This window comes from Suncus etruscus, chromosome 6, assembly GCF_024139225.1.
Source record: "Suncus etruscus isolate mSunEtr1 chromosome 6, mSunEtr1.pri.cur, whole genome shotgun sequence".
Lineage (NCBI taxonomy): Eukaryota > Metazoa > Chordata > Mammalia > Eulipotyphla > Soricidae > Suncus > Suncus etruscus.
This window is the reverse complement of record NC_064853.1, coordinates 104,584,375-104,603,248: the sequence shown is the minus strand read 5'-3', so window position 1 is coordinate 104,603,248 and position 18,874 is coordinate 104,584,375. Positions and strand designations below refer to the sequence as shown.

The 18,874-nt window shown below is 42.0% G+C and overlaps 1 protein-coding gene and 1 non-coding gene across 2 annotated transcripts in view; both read right to left on the bottom strand.

The window, feature by feature from the left end:
- PAK2 (p21 (RAC1) activated kinase 2) overlaps positions 1-18,874 on the bottom strand; it is a 68,790-nt gene that overhangs the window by 10,724 nt on the left and 39,192 nt on the right. The window contains exons 5-12 of the mRNA XM_049776032.1: positions 18,407-18,438; positions 16,957-17,064; positions 15,057-15,189; positions 10,665-10,728; positions 8,845-8,893; positions 7,675-7,787; positions 6,372-6,489; positions 2,036-2,135 (exon numbers count right to left, since the gene is read on the bottom strand). Coding sequence (XP_049631989.1) covers positions 2,036-2,135; positions 6,372-6,489; positions 7,675-7,787; positions 8,845-8,893; positions 10,665-10,728; positions 15,057-15,189; positions 16,957-17,064; positions 18,407-18,438 — 717 coding nt within the window. The remainder of the gene's footprint in view (positions 1-2,035; positions 2,136-6,371; positions 6,490-7,674; positions 7,788-8,844; positions 8,894-10,664; positions 10,729-15,056; positions 15,190-16,956; positions 17,065-18,406; positions 18,439-18,874) is intronic.
- LOC126012466 (small nucleolar RNA SNORA57) lies at positions 9,517-9,665 on the bottom strand. The gene has a single exon (XR_007496933.1). It is a non-coding gene; the product is annotated as a small nucleolar RNA SNORA57 (small nucleolar RNA).

Here is an 18,874-nt window from a genome sequence, read left to right as displayed (position 1 = left end):
AGCAGCCGATCCAGGACCAAAGGTGGTTGGTTCGAATCCCGGTGTCCCATATGGTCCCCCGTGCCTGCCAAGAGCTATTTCTGAGCAGACGGCCAGGAGTAACCCCTGAGCACCGCCGGGTGTGACTCAAAAACCAAAAAAAAAAAAGCCTGCTTGGATTGGCTAAGTTAGAGAGACAGTCCGAGCAGCCTGGCAGTGATTGGTGCAGGATCAAGTTGGAAAATTCGTTTTGTGGCAATATTCAGACAATTTTCGTTTAGCGGCATATTGAAACATTTTTCAGGATATACTCGACATATAAATGACCCCCGATTTTCGGTTGACTTTTTTTTGTTTCAAAAGTCGTTTTATACGCCGGAAAATACGGTATATTTGCATATAAATTATTTCTAAGAACTAATATTTTACATAACTAGGACAGTCTGCTTACATTAATGACTCAAGTGCCATGGACTTAATCTTGGGCTCTCACATGCAAAGTATACAACCACTCCAGTCCGTTGAGCTATTTAGGATATTTTTTCAAATTTTATTTTTTAAAGATATTATTTAAATAATAATATATTTAATATAATCTTAAGAATGACTGAGATAGGGGCTGGAGAGATAGCATGGAGGTAAGGTGTTTGCCTTTCACGCAGTAGGTCATCAGTTCAAATCCCGGAGTCCCATATGGTCCCCGGTGCCTGCCAGGAGCAATTTCTGAGAATGGAGTCAGGAGTAACCCCTGAGCACTGCTGGGTATGACCCCCAACCCCAAAAAAAAGAATGACTGAGATAGGCACATTTACTACTACTATTATTCGCATTTTGAAGAACTTAAGGAATGGGTAGGTAAAGTATTCCTAATATTATATACCTATGAAGTAACCGGGAAAAGTATTTTCCAAAAAAAGAGTATGATCAATTTATATGCTTCTCTAAAAATAAATGAGTGTTGATTTCTTTTTATTTTTTAAATTATTTAAACAAAAGGTTGTTCATAATACATTTGGGTTTTTGATAAATTTTTTTAATTGCAAAGTTGTTCATGATTGAATTTCAGTAATACAATGCTTATTTCCCTTCATCAATGTTCCCAGTTTTCTTTTCCTCCACCACCTCCACCATCAGTAACCTATGGGGTAGACATTTTTTTCCCCTCATTCTGCTCCCTCCCCCTCTTTCCACTCCCTCAAAGTGGGGGTTCTTGCTGAGTACTCCAATAGTCTATGGATAGCACTGAGAGACAACAGTAACAGAGCAAAGGACAGTTATGGATACTGACATTTTTTTCATGATTAAAATAGAAAATAAGATGAAAGTAGCTTATGTGCAATTTGTTCTGGTCATACCCAAAGTCAGAGTCAAGTCCTCCTCCAAATTAAACCATGTTCTAGCAAGTCTAAAGAGGAATAGAATGAGACTGTAGTAAGTAAATTCAAATTAACCTTTGGACACCAGCACCAACATTCCTAGGTTGTTTCAGTACCTCACATGTAATACTTAAGAAGATTTCTGGGGGCCGGAGTGATAGCACAGTAGTAGGGCATTTGCCTTGCATGGGGCTGACCCAGGACAGACCTTGGTTCAATTCTCAGCGTCCCATAAGGTCCCCCAAGCCAGGAGCGATTTCTGAGCACATAGCCCTGAGCATCATCAGGTGTGGCCCAAACCCCCAACCCCCAAAATAAAGATTTCTGAAGCTGGTTCTATCTTCAACTCTAGCCATCCAAATGCAAGTCCTATTCCTCATGCTTCCCAACACCATTCCAATTATAAATATTAATAGAAGAGGCTTTTCAGGGAGCTGGATTGAGAGTAGAGAGCCAGCCTTGCATGTGGCTGATCCAGGTTTTGATCTCTGTCATAAGCAACACCAGAAATGATCGCTAAATACGAAGCTTGGAATAACTCCTGAGCAATTGCCAGGTGACAAAAAACAAACCCTAACCCCCCAAAAAGAAGAGGCTTTTCAACAAGAGCTTTCTAAAAAGAGGTTGTCAAAAGGCAGAAAATTATAGTATCTAGCAAGCACTAAGTGTTCATTACTCACTAAGTTTAACCGATCCTTCCATTCCCAAAAGTACATTGTCACTTTTGATGTCTCTGTGGATCACTTGGTTAGCATGCAAAAACTCCAATGCCTGTAAACACTGAACAGAAGAAAAATAATCAATGAACAGTCTTTGAAAAAACCGAAGAGGGGTTTCACAGCAGTCTGGTACTCAGCACTGCTTCAAGGATTCAATAGAAGACCCATCAAAACTTTTGTGCAAAATCATGGAAAATAAAACCTCCTAAAGAATTAAGATTGCATTCCTGGAACCCTTTACTCTTTATTCAAAGCAGTATTATATAATGTCTTAATTTTTGTTTTTTTTTTTTTTGGTTTTCGGGGCCACACCGAGTGACGCTCAGGGGTTACTCCTGGCTATGCGCTCAGAAATCGCTCCTGACTTGGGAGACCATATGGGATGGTGGGGGATTGAACCACAGTCTGTCCTAGGCTAGCGCAGGCAAAGCCTTCCCGCTTATGCCACTGGTCTGGCCCCTGATGTCTTAATTTTTCTGCCATTAATAACTAAAAATTCTAAGACTATCGTCAATTCTTCAGTGTTTTAATTTATAAGTAACATGTAGGTCTATAAATTTCTAGGCCATTTCTTTTGGTTTTGGGGCCATATATAGGGGTGCTCAGTTCAGGGCTTATTCCTGATGTAACCTACCCAGATCACTCTTAGTGGTGTTAGGGAGACCATCTGGGGCACTGGGAATCAAACCTGGGTCAGTCATATGCAAAGCAACTGCCTACCAGCTTTACTATCTCTACAGCCCCAGCCTTTTCAATTTTTAAACTCCTAGAGGTATGCAGCACTTGGTAAATATATACATCTTCCTTTTTTTTGGTGGAGGGGTTGGGCCACACCCACTGACGCTCAGGGGTTACTCCTGGCTATGAGCTCAGAAATCACTCCAGGCTTGGGAGACCATATGGGATGCCGGACAATTGAACCGTGGTCTGTTCTAGGCTAGCTCAGACAAGACAGATGCCTTGTGGCTTGTGCCACGGCTCTGGCCCCAGATCTCTTTAGATATCATTTCAATAGTAAAGTTAAACTAGAGTATTCCCATTTGAATCTAGGAATTTTTTTTTTGTGTGTGTGTGGTTTTGGGTCACACCCGGCAGTGCTCAGGGGCTACTCCTGGCTCCATGCTCAGAAATTGCTCCTGGCAGGCATGGGGGACCAACTGGGACACCAGGATTCGAACCGATGACCTGCATGAAAAGCAAATGCCTTACCTCCATGCTATCTCTCCTGCCCCTGAATCTAGAAAATTTATAAATCAATGTAAAAATAACTAAAATGTGGGCAAGACCTTGGAGGTCTGGTTCCATCTGGCTATGATGGAAGAATTTTCCTTCATTTCTCTACAGTCGATTTTACAAAAATCTATCTACAACCTAAACAATAATGAAAAGAGCAATTCCTTTTCTTCCATGCCATGTTTCAAAAACAACCCCCTTTGTTTAAATATAATATTAAATTTCTTTCTTTTCTTTTTTTCTTTGATTTTTGGTTCACACCCGGCAGCACTCAAGGGTTACTCCTGGCTCTATGCTCAGAAATCGCCCCCGGCAGGCACTGGGGACCGTAAGGGATGCCGGGATTCAAACTACCGTCCTTCTGCATGCAAGGCAAACACCTTACCTCCATGCTATCTCTCCGGCTCCTAAATTTATTTCTTTTTGTTTGTTTTGTTTTTGGGGCCACATCTAGCAATGTTCACAGGTTACTCCTGGCTATGTGTTCAGCAATTACTCCTGGAGTGCTTCCCTAAGCACCTGCTGTCCTATCACTCTGGCCTCAATATCAGATTTTAGGGGCCAGTGAAACAGCACAGTAGATAGGGTATTTGCCTTGCATGCAGCCGATCCATGCAAGTCGGCATCTCAGATGGACCTCCAAGTCTGCCAAGAGCAATTTCTGAGCACAGAGCCAAGAGTAACCCAAGTGCCACTGGGTGTGGCCAGCCCCCCTCAAATGTATCAGATTTTAAGTATTTGCATGCCACATATTTCTTAATTTAAACTGAGTATAAATAGAAAATATAGAAAAATATGGGACCAAAAAAAAAAAAAAAAGAAAGAAAAATATGAGGCCGAAGAGATAGCACAGTAGTGGGGCGTTTGCTTGAATGTGGCTGACCCGGGAGAGACCCAGTTCGATTCCTTGCATCCCATATGTACCAGCCTGCCAGGGGCAATTTCTTTTTTTTTTTTTTTTTTTTTGTTTTTGGGCCACACCCGGTGGTGCTCAGGGGTTACTCCTGGCTGTCTGCTCAGAAATAGCTCCTGGCAGGCACGGGGGACCATATGGGACACCGGGATTCAAACCAACCACCTTTGGTCCTGGATTGGCTGCTTGCAAGGCAAACGCCGCTGTGCTATCTCTCCGGGCCCCCAGGGGCAATTTCTGAGTGCAGAGCCAGGAGGAACCACTGAGCGCCACTGAGTTTAGGCCAGAAACCAACCAAGCAATCAATCAAGTTTTTTATAAGAAAGAAAGAATGAAAAGAAGGAAGGAAGGAAGGAAGGAAGGAGGGAGGGAGGGAGGGAGGGAGGGAGGGAGGGAGGGAGGGAGGGAGGGAGGGAGGGAGGGAGGGAGGGAGGGAGGGAGGGAGGGAGGGAGGGAGGGAGGGAGGGAGGAAGGAAGGAAGGAAGGAAGGAAGGAAGGAAGGAAGGAAGGAAGGAAGGAAGGAAGGAAGGAAGGAAGGAAGGAAGGAAGGAAGGAAGGAAGGAAGGAAGGAAGGAAGGAAGGAAGGAAGGAAGGAAGGAAGAAAGAAAGAAAGAAAGAAAGAAAGAAAGAAAGAAAGAAAGAAAGAAAGAAAGAAAGAAAGAAAGAAAGAAAGAAAGAAAGAAAGAAAGAAAGAAAGAAAGAAAGAAAGAAAGAAAGAAAGAAAGAAAGAAAGAAAGAAAGAAAATTTAGAAAAGTAACAAAGCTTTTTATATCATTAGTAACAAAAACCTCATTCAGAACATTGTTTATTAAAGGTAAAATGGTAAGCTATGTATTATCAAGGTAAATTTACAAGAACAGTTCATGGGCTCAGAAGCTTGCTTTGCAAGAAGCCAAACTGGACTTTGCCTTTTTCTTCCTGAAACAAATGTATTATTATCAATTGTGTCAAGTATGTGATGTATTTTCCTTTAAAAAAAAAAAAAAAAAAAAGCCAAACTGGGTGCCCTGAGTTCTCTGCCAGGAGTGACCCTTGAGCATAGCAAGGTATGGCCCAAAACAGAACAAAAAATACATAAAAAGATAATGAAAGGGTCCGGAGAGATAGCACAGCGGGTGTTTGCCTTGCAAGCAGCCGATCCAGGACCTAAGGTAGTTAGTTCGAATCCCGGTGTCCCATATGGTTCCCCCGTGCCTGCCAGGAGCTATTTCTGAGCAGACAGCTAGGAGTAACCCCTGAGCACCGCTGGGTGTGGCCCAAAAACAAAATAAAAACAAACAAAAACAAACAAACAAAAAAAGATAATGAAAGCTTATTTTTACTTGACTTGGGTAATTTGGAAGAATTCTGGGGTAGGCAAACTTAAATCTAAGTTCTGCTAATAAATATAAAGAAAGTTTCTTTACCTTCAGTGAGACCACTGAAACCAGGAGCAGATATATTAACACAGGTGGATGTTTTCTGCTTTTCCTGATAGTCTTTAAATGGTTAATGGCATAAAATAACAAAATATCTTGCCTGGATAAATTATAATGATCATTTCACTAATATATGCCTGTTAAATTGGGCATGTTTCTTTCCAGAGCTATTTTATACATGAAAGAAAAGGTAAACTCTTGCATAGGAGAAAATAGTATGAAGGTAACTTGTAGAGAATTCAATGTATCTCAGGCAACAAAAATTACCTGTGCATAAAAATAGACTGTTTTTTTTTGTTTTTTGGGTCACACCTGCAGAGGTCAGGGGTTACTCCTGGCTCTATGCTCAGAAATGACTCCTGACAGGCTTGAGGTCACCATAAGGCTGCAATGGCGAACCTATAGCACTCGAAGGCCTTACAGTTGGCACGCGGGAAGGTCCGCAATTAAGATATGTGGCATGAGCCGCACAGTTTTTAAATACTAAAATCTTGTTATTAATTGACATGCTGGCACTTTTGAGAAAATTCTTTGGTTTTGTGCGGCAGTTTGGGCACGCAGGCTCAAAAAGATTAGCCATCACTGCCATATGGGATGCCTGGATTTGAACCAATGTTTGCAAGGTAAACGCCCTACCTCCATGCTATCTCTCCAACCCCTAAAAATAGCCTTTTTAAAATTTCTGCTAATGAATCACATATCACTAAAATGCATTAAAGGGTTCCAACTCACCTCTCTGCACACAGCAGCAATCTGTGCTTCATCCATGCAGGTTTCCGTTACAACATCAGTAAGTGACCCTCCGGCAAGGTACTCCATCACCACAAACAATTCATCTCCCACCAAGTAACTAAAACAAAGTCACACACACATATTTTTATTTCTCTAAACATATAACACACGTGTTAAAGAATTCAAATGCGAGGCATTGGAACTAGCAAGCTGCTATTATTCAACACAAAAAGCAAAGGTCATTAAGATTATCTCAAATTATTTTATAGATGCCCAGAATTTTATTTATTTATTTTGGTTTTTGTGCATATCCGGTAGCACTCGGGGGTTACTCCTGGCTCTGTGCTCAGAAATAGCTCCTGACAGGCTCAGGGGACCATAGGATTGCTGGGAATTGAACTCAGGTCCATCTCAAGTCAGCAATATGCAAGGCAAATGCCCTACTGCTGCTATTGTTTCAGCCCCCAGAATTTTTTTTTTTTTTTGGTTTTTGGGCCACACCCGGTAAAGCTCAGGGGTTACTCCTGGCTATGCGCTCAGAAGTTGCTCCTGGCTTGGGGGACCATATGGGACACCGGGGAATCGAACAGCAGTCCGTCCAAGGCTAGCACAGGCAAGGCAGGCACCTTACCTCTAGCGCCACCGCTCGGCCCCAGCCCCCAGAATTTTAACTTAAGTATATAAAATGATTTTTCCAATTAAAATAACCCTTGTGGTATAAATTTTTTTCATTTAGGGATCACTCCTGGTAGTGCTCCAGAGACCATATGGGGTGCCAGGGAGCAAATCTGGATTGGCTGCATGCAAGGCAAGCACCCTACCAACTGTATTTTCGCTCTGGCACATAGTAAGTAGTTTTTGTTTTGTTTTACAGATAAAGGAATAAGAGCAAGCAAGACTGATTATACATAAGATCTCACAGTTGAAAAGGGAACACACCAGAATATGAATAATAGACTCCAAAATTCATGGCTTACCTTAAATTATACTATAGTGACATTATATACTACTTTAATAGTCAAAGACATAGCACAGCAGTTTGAAGCATATGCTTTGTCTGTGGGAACCCCAGGTTTAATCCCTCGCACTGCATGGAGAACTCCTCCACCCCCACAACTGAAAGGAGCCACTGAGCCCCCAAGCCCAAATTTACTTTTCTTTCTTTTCCTTCCTTGGCTAGCGCTTGCAAGGCAGACACCTTACCTCTAGCGCCACCTCACTGGCCCCAGGTTAACTGCTTTCAAGCCAAACATCTTATCCACTCTCTGGCCTCATTTTTTGTCTAGAAAATATTCACATTTACCTGTCCAAGAAGTTAACTATATTGGGATTCTTTAATTCTTTCATCACCAGAATCTCATTAATGATCAATTCCTTCTTTGGCTGTTTCTGTAAATTTATCTGCTTGATAGCAACCTACAAAAAAAAGGGGGGAGGAGGGTCAAAACAAGTTTCCTAATTAGCTTAGTAGAGTATTAGGATTGTTGAGGGTCACACCTGGTGGTGCTCAGAGGTTATTCCTGGCATTTTCAAGGATCATGTAGGATACTGGGAGTTGAACTCAGGTTGGCCACATGCAAGACAAATCACCTTATCCACTGTATTATCATTCTGGCTCCCTAACTTAGAACATTATAAACACCTTGTAGTGAATCAATGATTCTATGGCAGGACATTGTAGATATTATGTAAGATGTTATCTTATCCATGGAATTATTTTTACTTCAATACTACCTATACTGGGCCAGAGAAATAGCACTGTGGTAGGTTGTTTGTCTTGCACTTAGCAACTCGATGGGCCCAGGTTCAATTCCCAGCATCCCATATGGTCCCCCAAACCTGCCAGGATCGATTTCTGAGTGAAGAGCCAGAGTAATACCTGAGTGCCACCAGGTGTGACCCCAAAGCCCCCCAAAACAAACAGAAACACTGCCTATATATTGCCTTGCAATACTTTTTATAAATAATTTCTTTCTTTGCTTTTCTTCAATTTTTATGTGGCATCAATCCTTAGGACAAACTCAACTGTACTACCATTAAGCTATACTCCCAACTTAATATTTTCTCTCTCTCTTTTTCTCCCTCCCTCCCTTTCCTTCTCTATCTCTCATTTATTTTTTGGGCCACACCTCGCGGCTCTCAGGGGTTGGCTATGTATGCAAGGCAAATGCTCTACCCACTGTGCTATCACTCCAGCCCTCGATATTTTATTTCTCTTTATGCTGACTGACCAACCTAGGTTATCCCAGTGTTGTTTAAGAATCCTCTTTTTATTCCCAGCTAAAAAAATAATTGTTAGATATTTATCAAACTAAATACACAATTCCCTCTTTCCTCTTAGAAAAGACTATAAAATGCAGTGATTCTTTCCATATATTCCACTAAATCATGATTACAAGCAGTAGTAACTTGTTTCTTCAGTTGCCTTCTACTAACAACAACGGTACTACCCAGAAATAGAAAGAATACTTGCCTCCTGTCCCAGTGCCACATCAGTAGCTGTGAAAACTGTACCAGAAGCCCTAGGACAAAAAATACACAACCAGACTTATGGTTTCTAAATGATGGCAATTTATAACATCCAAAAACTTTAGACTTCAACTAATAAAAAAAGGATTAAAGAACACTGAAAACTTAATTTTGAAAGAAGAAAGTAAAACTTTCAGGAAAAAAAAAAAAAACAAGAAAAAAAATAGGATTTAGTAGCCAAATTTATGTTTGAAAATTGTCATAAATTTCAGACCTACAAAAATATAGAAAATAGCATATAATCTATGACACTGATTAAGAAATAATAGTAATAAAAATGAAAAATGTTGTTTTCAAAACATCCTTCTGGGCCCGGAGAGATAGCACAGCTGTGTTTGCCTTGCAAGCAGCCAATCCAGGACCAAAGGTGGTTGGTTCAAATCCCGGTGTCCCATATGGTCCCCCATGCCTGCCAGGAGCTATTTCTGAACAGACAGCCAGGAGTAACCCCTGAGCACCGCTGGGTGTGGCCCAAAAACCAAAAAAAAAAAAAAAAATCCTTCTTCCCAGAAGTGATCTGTACTTGTTCATGTGCATAATTTCTAAATATATATTTGTATATTTTAACTATGAAAGATAAAAAATAATTTGTCACTACAGAATATTGTGTTTTTTCCCATGTCCCAGCGCTTGAGAATAGAACCGGTGGGTTGCAAACCGCCAGCACCGAAGACATGACACCAAGGGGCACGGAGCCCTTATCCTCTACCTCCGGACATTACGAGCATTGGGACCACACCCCCAATGCCCACCAAGAAAAGGAGGGTATATTGAACTTATTTTTAAACCTCGCATGTGTATTTCATCTTATGTATTTGTCTGTGGTTTAATTTTTCGATGGAGGATTGGTGATGGGTATTTAAAGGGACTGGGAGGTACACAATTCATTTCGTTTTTATTAAAATTTCATAAGCATTGCAAAAGACTCCTCTTACTAGTCATAAAACATTTCTCAGAAATTAGTTAACATCAGAAACTCAAGAGTTCAAGTTGAGCATTAAAATAATACCCAAAGGGGCCGGAGAGATAGCATGGAGGTAAGGCGTTTGCCTCTCATGCAAAAGGTCATCGGTTCGAATCCCGGCGTCCCATATGGTCCCCCGTGCTCGCCAGGAGCGACTTCTGAGCATGGAGCCAGGAGTAACTCCTGAGCACTGCCAGGTGAGACCCAAAAAAAACCAAAAAAAAAAAAAATAATAATACCCAAAGACATAGGTTTCATCCACAGCGAAGCATGATTCTCTGAGCACCTCTGTGTGGTGCTAAAACAACACACAAGAATACCAAGGTGGAGAGGGTGCTACTCACTCCTGAGAGTACTTAGGGAATCATGCAGGGCCAAGGATAGAACCTGAATGTCCATATGCAAAGTATATCCTGAACACTCTCTGGCCCAGATCATAAAATACCTAAAACTTTAAAATTAGGGGCTGGAGAAATAGCACAGGGTAGGGTGTCTGCCTTGCAAACTCAATCTGGGTTTGATTCCCGACATCCCATATGGTCACCAGTCCTGCCAGGAGCGATTTCTGAGTGCAGAGACAGGAAACCCAAGTGTTACTGAGTGTGGTCCAAAATCCAAAACAACAACAAAAACCAACTTTAAAATTATCATCCAAAAATAAATATTATCATTTATTTGCAGAAATTTAAAGGTCCTATTCAAAGGGTACAATAGGTGTGCAATATTAGCAAGCAAAAAGCATGTCATGCTGTATACCTAAATGCAGTGACTATCATAGTAACATAGTCACACATACTCACCCTTGCCCGATTTTTTCGTATCTGGTATATTTTTTCTTAGGATCACCAATGCTCACAATAGTTCCTATTTTAAACAAAAACAACAAAACGTTGGAAGCCCAGTCAAGAGGTATGAAATATATATATATAAACTAATTATAATTTCTTTAAACACCTATAGTTTAAAACATTCTTTTCATATAATCTCAAAAGCCATGTCAATTTCAAAACCAAAACATTAAAATACCATAACAAAAATTGTCTGAAGATATTTTTTGTTTTGTTTTGTTTTGTTTTTGGTCACACCCAGCAGTGCTCAGGGGTTACTCGTAGCTCTGTACTCAGAAATCGCTCCTGGCAGGCTCAGGGGATCATATGGGATGCCGGGATTCGAACCACCGTCCTTCGGCATGCAAGGCAAACAAACTTCTTACCTCCATGCTATCTCTCCGGCCCCCATCTGAAGATATTTTAAGCAAGACAAGAGCCCTACTTACTATACTATCACTCCAACCCATAATCAGATCTGCATTAGCTTGTCTGAGACAAAATAGAATTCACAGTACTGGGGGCCGGAGAAATATCACGGGGACAGGGCATTTGCCTTGCATGCAGAAGGACGGTGGCTCAAATTCCGGCATCCCATATGGTCCCCTGAGCCTGCCAGGAGCGATTTCTGAGCGTAGAGCCAGAAGTAACCCGAGTGCTGTAGGGTGTAACCAAAAACACAAAAACAAAAAAACAAACAAAAGAATTCACAGTAATGGGGATGCTTAGTCTTAAAATAGTGAATGAGAGTGAGAAAGAGCTCAAAACAATGGAAGTCCTGCTCTGCGTGGAGAATACTAGGTTCTATCACCAGCACCCTACCATGATGGATCTCAAACAGTGAGCAAACCCCACAAACAGAGCCAAAGTGTTTAGACCACATCTCACTGCTGGGTGTGGTCTATAAAGCCACCATCCCATAATTATGTCATGAAACTGCTCACTACCACAAATAACATAATGGCAGAAATTAATAATTCTAGGGGCCGGAGAGATAGCACAGCTGGAGGGCATCTGCCTTGCACGCAGGCTGATCAAGGACAGACAGTGGTTTGAATCCCAGAATCCCATATGGTCCCCCATGCCTGCCAGGAGTAACTTCTGAGCGCAGAGACAGGAATAACCCTAGAGCGCCGCCGAATGTAACCCAAAAACAAAACGTTTTAGGGCCAGAGCAATAGCACAGATATATGGCATTTGCCTTGCACATAGCTGATCAGGGATAAACCCAGGTTCAATTCCCAGAATCCTATATGGTCCCCCAAGCTTGCCAGGAGCAATTTCTAAGCACAAAACCAAGTGCTGCCAAGGTGTGGCCAAAACAACAACAACAACACCAACAACAACAACAAAAAAAAAAACCCACACCCAAAAAACAAATTACAAAAAATAAAAAACAAAAAAATAAACAGTACCGTATTTTCCGGCGTATAGACAAATTTTGAAATGAAAAAAAAAAGTCGGGCCCAGAGAGATAGCACAGCGGCGTTTGCCTTGCAAGCAGCCGATCCAGGACCAAAGGTGGTTGGTTCGAATCCCAGTGTCCCATATGGTCCCCCGTGCCTGCCAGGAGCTGTTTCTGAGCAAACAGCCAGGAGTAACCCCTGAGCACCGCCGGGTGTGGCCCAAAAACCAAAAAAAAAAAAAAAAAAAGTCAACCAAAAATTGGGGTTGTCTTATATGCCGCTAAACGAAAATTGTCTGGATATTGCCATGAAACAAATTTTCCAACTCGATCCTGCACCAACCACTGCAAGGCTGCTCGGACCGCCTCTCTAACTCAGCCAATCCAAGCAGGCTTTTTATGCATGCAAATTATACAGTGTTCTGTACCCGAATCTACACTGTAAAAAGCCTGCTCAGATTGGCCAGACTCAGAGAGGAAGTCTAAAATTAGGGAGGTCGTCTTATACACGGGAAAATTCGGTAGTTTTAAATTCTGTAACGTCTACCTTTTAATATATTTGGGCAACTATTTTTAATTATAAAGGTTGTTCCAGGACCCAAGAAATAATGGCAGAGTTAGCAAAGCACAGTAGTATGAAAACCAAAATGCAAAAACTACATTAAAAATTACAGAAATGAAAAATATATTTACTCTGAAGAATAACAGCAGCAAAATATCAAGATGAGATGCAGGAAAGCCTCAGAAAACAGAAAGGGCCAGAAAGATAGTACAGCGGTATGGTGTTTGCCTTGCACGCGGCCCCAGACTAACTCTGATTCAAATCCCGGCATCCCATATGGCTTCCAGAGCCTGCCAGGAGCGATTTCTGATCAAAGAGCCAGGAATAAGCAGAATGTTGCAGAGTACGACCCAAAAACCAAAACCCAAAACCCCATAACACCAGAAAATATGGAGCAGGAGCTGTAGTACTGCGGTAAAGCCCTTGCCTGTATATGGCTGACCTGGGATGGGCCCAGTTAATTCTCAGCATCCCATATGGTCTCTCGAGCCTGCCAGCAGCGATTTCTGAGCACAGAGCCAGGAGTATCTGCTGAGTGCCACCGGGTGAGGCCCAAACCACCCTCAAAAAGTCTGAAAATGGGCCCGGAGAGATAGCACAGCGGTGTTTGCCTTGCAAGCAGCCGATCCAGGACCTAAGGGGTTGGTTCGAATCCCGGTGTCCCATATGGTCCCCCGTGCCTGCCAGGAGCTATTTCTGAGCAGACAGCCAGGAGTAACCCCTGAGCACCGCTGGGTGTGACCCAAAAAAAAAAAAAAAATCCTGAAAACAAAATTCATCTTTACTTATACAAGGCAAGTGTTCCTGACCAATCTTTTTTTTTTTTTTTTTTTTTGTTTTTTTTGGTTTTTTTGGGCCACACCCTGTGACGCTCAGGGGTTACTCCTGGCTATGCGCTCAGAAGTTGCTCCTGGCTTCTTGGGGGACCATATGGGGCGCCGGGGGATCGAACCGCGGTCCTAGGCTAGCGCAGGCAAGGCAGGCACCTTACCTCCAGCGCCACCGCCCGGCCCCACCTGACCAATCTTATTTCCCCCACCCTTTATTACTTCTTTTCTTTTAGTTTGTTTGTTTTTGGGCCACACCCAGTGACACTCAAGGGTTACTTCTGGCTATGTGCTCAGAAATCGCTCCTATGGGGCGCCAGAGGATTGAACCTCGGTCCATCCTAGGATAGCGCGTACAAGGCAGACACCTAATGCCCTGTGCCACCATTCTGGCCCCCCCCCCAACTGCTTCTTTATAAAAATAAAAAGCACACCGTTTGTACATTTATTATATTTTACACAATACTTTCTAATAAAATAAAAATTGTTCTAATATGAACTAATGTAGCTCCCACAAGCAAAGTATGTTAGGGATGTTCAAAGTTATAACTAAAAAATAATTGCAAAATTAGGATATCAGACATAAAACCAAAATATATTCTCTTTGCAAACAAGTCAAAAATAGAAAACTACATTAAATTTCAAAAAAAATTCCTAAAATATTTTTTTCTTTTTATTTTTGGTTTTTTTGGTCACACCTAGCAGTGCTCAGAGGTTACTCCTCGCTCTATGCTCAGAAATTGCCCCTGGCTGGCTCAAGGGACCACATAGGATGCCGGGATTCGAACCACCGTCCTTCTGCATGAAAGGCAAACGCCTCACCTCCATGCTATCTCTCCAGCTCCACAGGAAGGTAAAAAATTTTTACTTGTAAAAGAAGAAAGGCATATCAAGCATATATAAATAATGCTATTTTATATAGGCATTTAAATAACTTCAATTCCTACTATTGTTAAAGCATCCCCTTGATCTCTCTAGGTCAGAGTTTATTATAACTTTAGATGCTATAGAACAGTATTTAGCATTGCTATAGTACTGTGTTATCTTTGTATCAAGCATTATCCAATGCTTGATCTAAACCAATAACAGTTGATGATAGGGAAAAAGAAAAAAAGTAAATATATATGCCAACACATATGAAAATAGTAAGTTTTATAAATATATACATATTTATAAATTTTCTTTGATAACATTTCAAACAATATCTTCAAGAAAAAGTGGCAATCCCAAGTCAACACAAAATAATCAGATAATATGTAATAATATGTATTTTGGCTTTTCACTGAAGCACAATTCCTAGGAGAAAACAATTCATTCTTAGATCTTATACTAAAATATAAGGTACAAATTAAAATCCATCTGGGTCAATTTTTTTTAAGTTTTTAGTTTTAGGGCCACACCTGGCGGCACTCAGGGGACCATATAGGATGCCAAAAATCAAATCCCGGTACATCCTGGGTTGGCATTTGCATGCAAGGCAAATGCCCGACGCTGTGCTATCTCTCCAGCCCTGGGTCAACATTTAAAAAGTATTAGCCACTTAAAAATAAAGGGAAATATAGGAAACATACTTAATTTCTCCATAATCTCTTCATCTGTCATTTTGGTCTTCTTTTTCTGTTTGTCTGAAGACTTGGCACCACTGTCAATATTAGAATCACCAATTGCTGCAGGAATAGGTTCAATTACAGATCGTGTATAAATCTGCAGAGAGACAATCATTACTGAGACCCGATGAAAATTTTTTATTTTTGTCTCGACAGCATTTAGGGGTTATTTCTGACTTTATGCTCAAAAATTACTCTTGACAGGCTCAGGAAACCATAAAATTTGCCAGGGATGAAGCCAAGTAGGCTGCATGCACAGCAAATGCTTTATGCATCATGCTATCACTCTGGCCCCTGAAAATTTATTTTTACATAATCTTACTGACACATTATTCAATTCTTTGATTGCTTTTTCTTCTTTTTGGGCCACAAAAAGATGTTGGGGATCAAACTCAATTGGTTGTGTGCACAGCAAGTGATCTATCTTCTGGAGTATCTCTATAGTCCCCTATCTTATTTTTTGTTTTCCTTGTAGGCCATATCTAATGAGGTTCAAGGCTTGATTATTCCTGGATCTGCACGTGCGTGTGCGCACACACACACACACACACACACGAGAAGGAAGTGGTAAAAGGAACACATACACACATAGTGGTAAAGAAAGTCACAGACATACAGGGCCCGGAGAGATAGCACAGCGGCATTTGCCTTGCTAGCAGCCAATCCAGGACCAAAGGTGGTTGGTTCAAATCCCAGTGTTCCATATGGTCCCCCGTGCCTGCCAGAAGCTATTTCTGAGCAGAAGCCAGGAGTAACCCCTGAGCACTGCCGGGTGTGGCCCAAAAACCACCAAAAAAAAAAAAAAAGAACAGACACACAAAACACACACGGGGCCGGCGAGGTGGCACTAGAGGTAAGGTGTCTGTCTTGCAAGCACTAGCCAAGGAATGGCCGCGGTTCGATCCCTTGGCGTCCCATATGGTCCCCCCAAGCCAGGGGCAATTTCTGAGCACTTAGCCAGGAGTAACCCCTGAGCATCAAATGCATGTGGCCTGAAAAACGGAAAACACACACACACACACAAGAGGGAAGAGGTAAAGAAAGTCACAAAGAACAGGCACACACACACACACAAAGAGGGAAGCGGTAAAGTCACACATAAGAACAAACATACACAGGCCGGCGAGGTGGCACTAGAGGTAAGGTGTCTGCCTTGCAAGCGCTAGCCAAGGAAGGACTGTGGTTCAATCCCCCGGCGTCCTATATGGTCCCCCCAAGACAGGGGCAATATCTGAGCGCTTAGCCAGGAGTAACCCCTGAGCATCAAACGGGTGTGCTCCGAAACAGCCCCCCCCACAAAAGAAAAAAAAAAGAATCTGGTTATTTATGGGGCCGGTGAGGTGGCGCTAGAGGTAAGGTGTTTGCCTTGCAAGTGCTAGCCAAGGAAAGACCGTGGTTCGATCCCCCGGCGTCCCATATGGTCCCCCCAAGCCAGGGGCAATTTCTGAGGCTTAGCCAGAAGTAACCTCTGAGCATCAAATGGATGTGGTCCCCCCCCCAAAAAAAAAAAAAGAACAGATATACAAAACCCAATTCATCTATCACAGGGGTCTCAAATTCGTGACCCGTGGGCCATTTGTGGACCTCCGTACAACATTTTGTGGCCTTCAAATATCACAGTATTCGCGATTATTCGCTTACTGAATAAACGCAATAAAAATCGCATTAGTAAGAAAAAAATCACATTAAACACTCGCATACCCCGAGCAGTTCCGTTCGGGGTATGCAAATGTTTAATGCGATTTTTTATTGCGAATATTCAGTAAGCGAAATCCCTTATGTGGCCCTGCCTCACCCTGACTTTGCCACCTGCGGCCCCCAGGTAAATTGAGTTTGAGATCCCTGATCTATCAGATCTACTCACCGATTTCGTATGATCTGGTCGTGGGGCAATGACTGGTGGAGCAGCCTCTTCATCATCATCATCTTCCTCTGTCACTACTGCTGATGTTTCAGATACCTTGGTGTTGAGCTATGATTTATCACATGAGCAAGGTAAGAATGACAAATCAAAAAATATGCTGAAATGACTCCCTCTCTTTTTAACACAAACTAATTTAAAAATCAACTATTATAGAAAATTTATGAACAAAACATATACAGTAAATCCAAGTATTTTTTAAAATATTGTTATTCTGGGCCGGAGAGATGCACAGCATTTGCCTTGCATGTGGCTGACCTGGGATGGAACCAGTTTGATTCCTGGCAGCCCATATGATTCCCCCAAGTACAAAGCCAGGAGTGACCCCTGAGCATTGCCAGGTGTGGTCCAAAAGCCAATCAATCAATCAATCAATCAATAAACTGCTTAAAATATTAAAAAAATTGTTATTCTAGGGCCCGGAGAGATAGATAGCACAGCGGTGTTTGCCTTGCAAGCAGCTGATCCAGGACCAAAGGTGGTTGGTTCGAATCCGGGTGTCCCATATGGTCCCCCGTGCCTGCCAGGAGCTATTTTTGAGCAGACAGCCAGGAGTAAATCCTGAGCAACGCTGGGTGTGACCCAAAAACAAACACAAAAAAAAAATTGTTATTCTAGCAGTTCCAGGAATCGAACATACGGTCTATATATATGCAAAGCATGTGTTCTAATGCTGAGCTATGTTCCTGGACCCATAAGTACCCTTAGAAAACAGTGAAGAATTACTTGTTATGACCTAGAACAAAGATGTTCTGAGTTATGCCTAAGATTCACAAAAAGGAAAGCTTAAGCATTTATATAGAAGCATGTCACCTGTGTGCTAGGCAGCTACTTGACATGTTTTCTCACTCCTGGCTTGGGGGACCAATGGGACACCAGGAATTGAACCAAGGTCTATCCTGGGTCAGCTGCGTGCAGGCAAATGCCCTACCACCACGCTATTGCTCTGGCCCCAAGAAATTGTCTTTTATTTCTCAGGAACAGAACAAAAGTACAGTGGTTGGGGTGCTTGCCTTGCCATGTAGCTGACCCAGATTCAATTCTTAGCACCTCAGGGCCAGCCAGGAGTGATCCCTGAGTGAAGAGTATTAGTCCTGAGTACAGCAAGGTGTGGCCCAAAGCTACACTACTCCCTTCCCACCAAATTAAGTTTTTAAAAAATTTTCTGACACATGCAGTTTATTTACTTTTGGGGGTGTTTGGGCCACAGATCACCCTTGATAGGCCAAGGGACCATAAAGAGTGCCAGGGAAATGATCTTGGTCAGTTGTGTACAAGGTAAGTGGCCTATTTACTGTACTAATTCTTCAGCCACTGTAATTATAGAAAGAAAAACAAACACTGTTTAGTAATTACATTAGAACAAGAGTAATAAGAAATAACATAAACTTACTGCTGGTGTACCAGATGGGAAGCCATCTTTTTCTGAAGAAAAAAGCAAAAGATAATGCTGTTAATTCAAAACACAAAACAACTCCATATGAAATGAAAAATTATAAAGCATAATAAAAAAGACTATTAGTTTTCAAGTAAGTATTTATAAACAGGGCTGGAGAGATAGCACAGCGGTAGGGCATTTTGCCTTGCAAGTAGTCAATCCAGGACGGATGGTGGATCGAATCCTGGCATACCATATTGTCCCCCATGCCTGCCAGAAGCGATTTCTGAGCGCAGAGCCAGGAGTAACCCCTGAGAGCCCCTGGGTGTGACCCCCCCCCCAAAAAAAAAGGTATTTATAAATAACTGAGCTAGTTAATTTCAAATCTAAACTCAACTCAACAGGGGCCAGATAAATAGTATTTGTATGGTGCTTGCCTTGACTTGCATGCATGCAGGTGACTTCAGTTTGAGCTTCTGTACC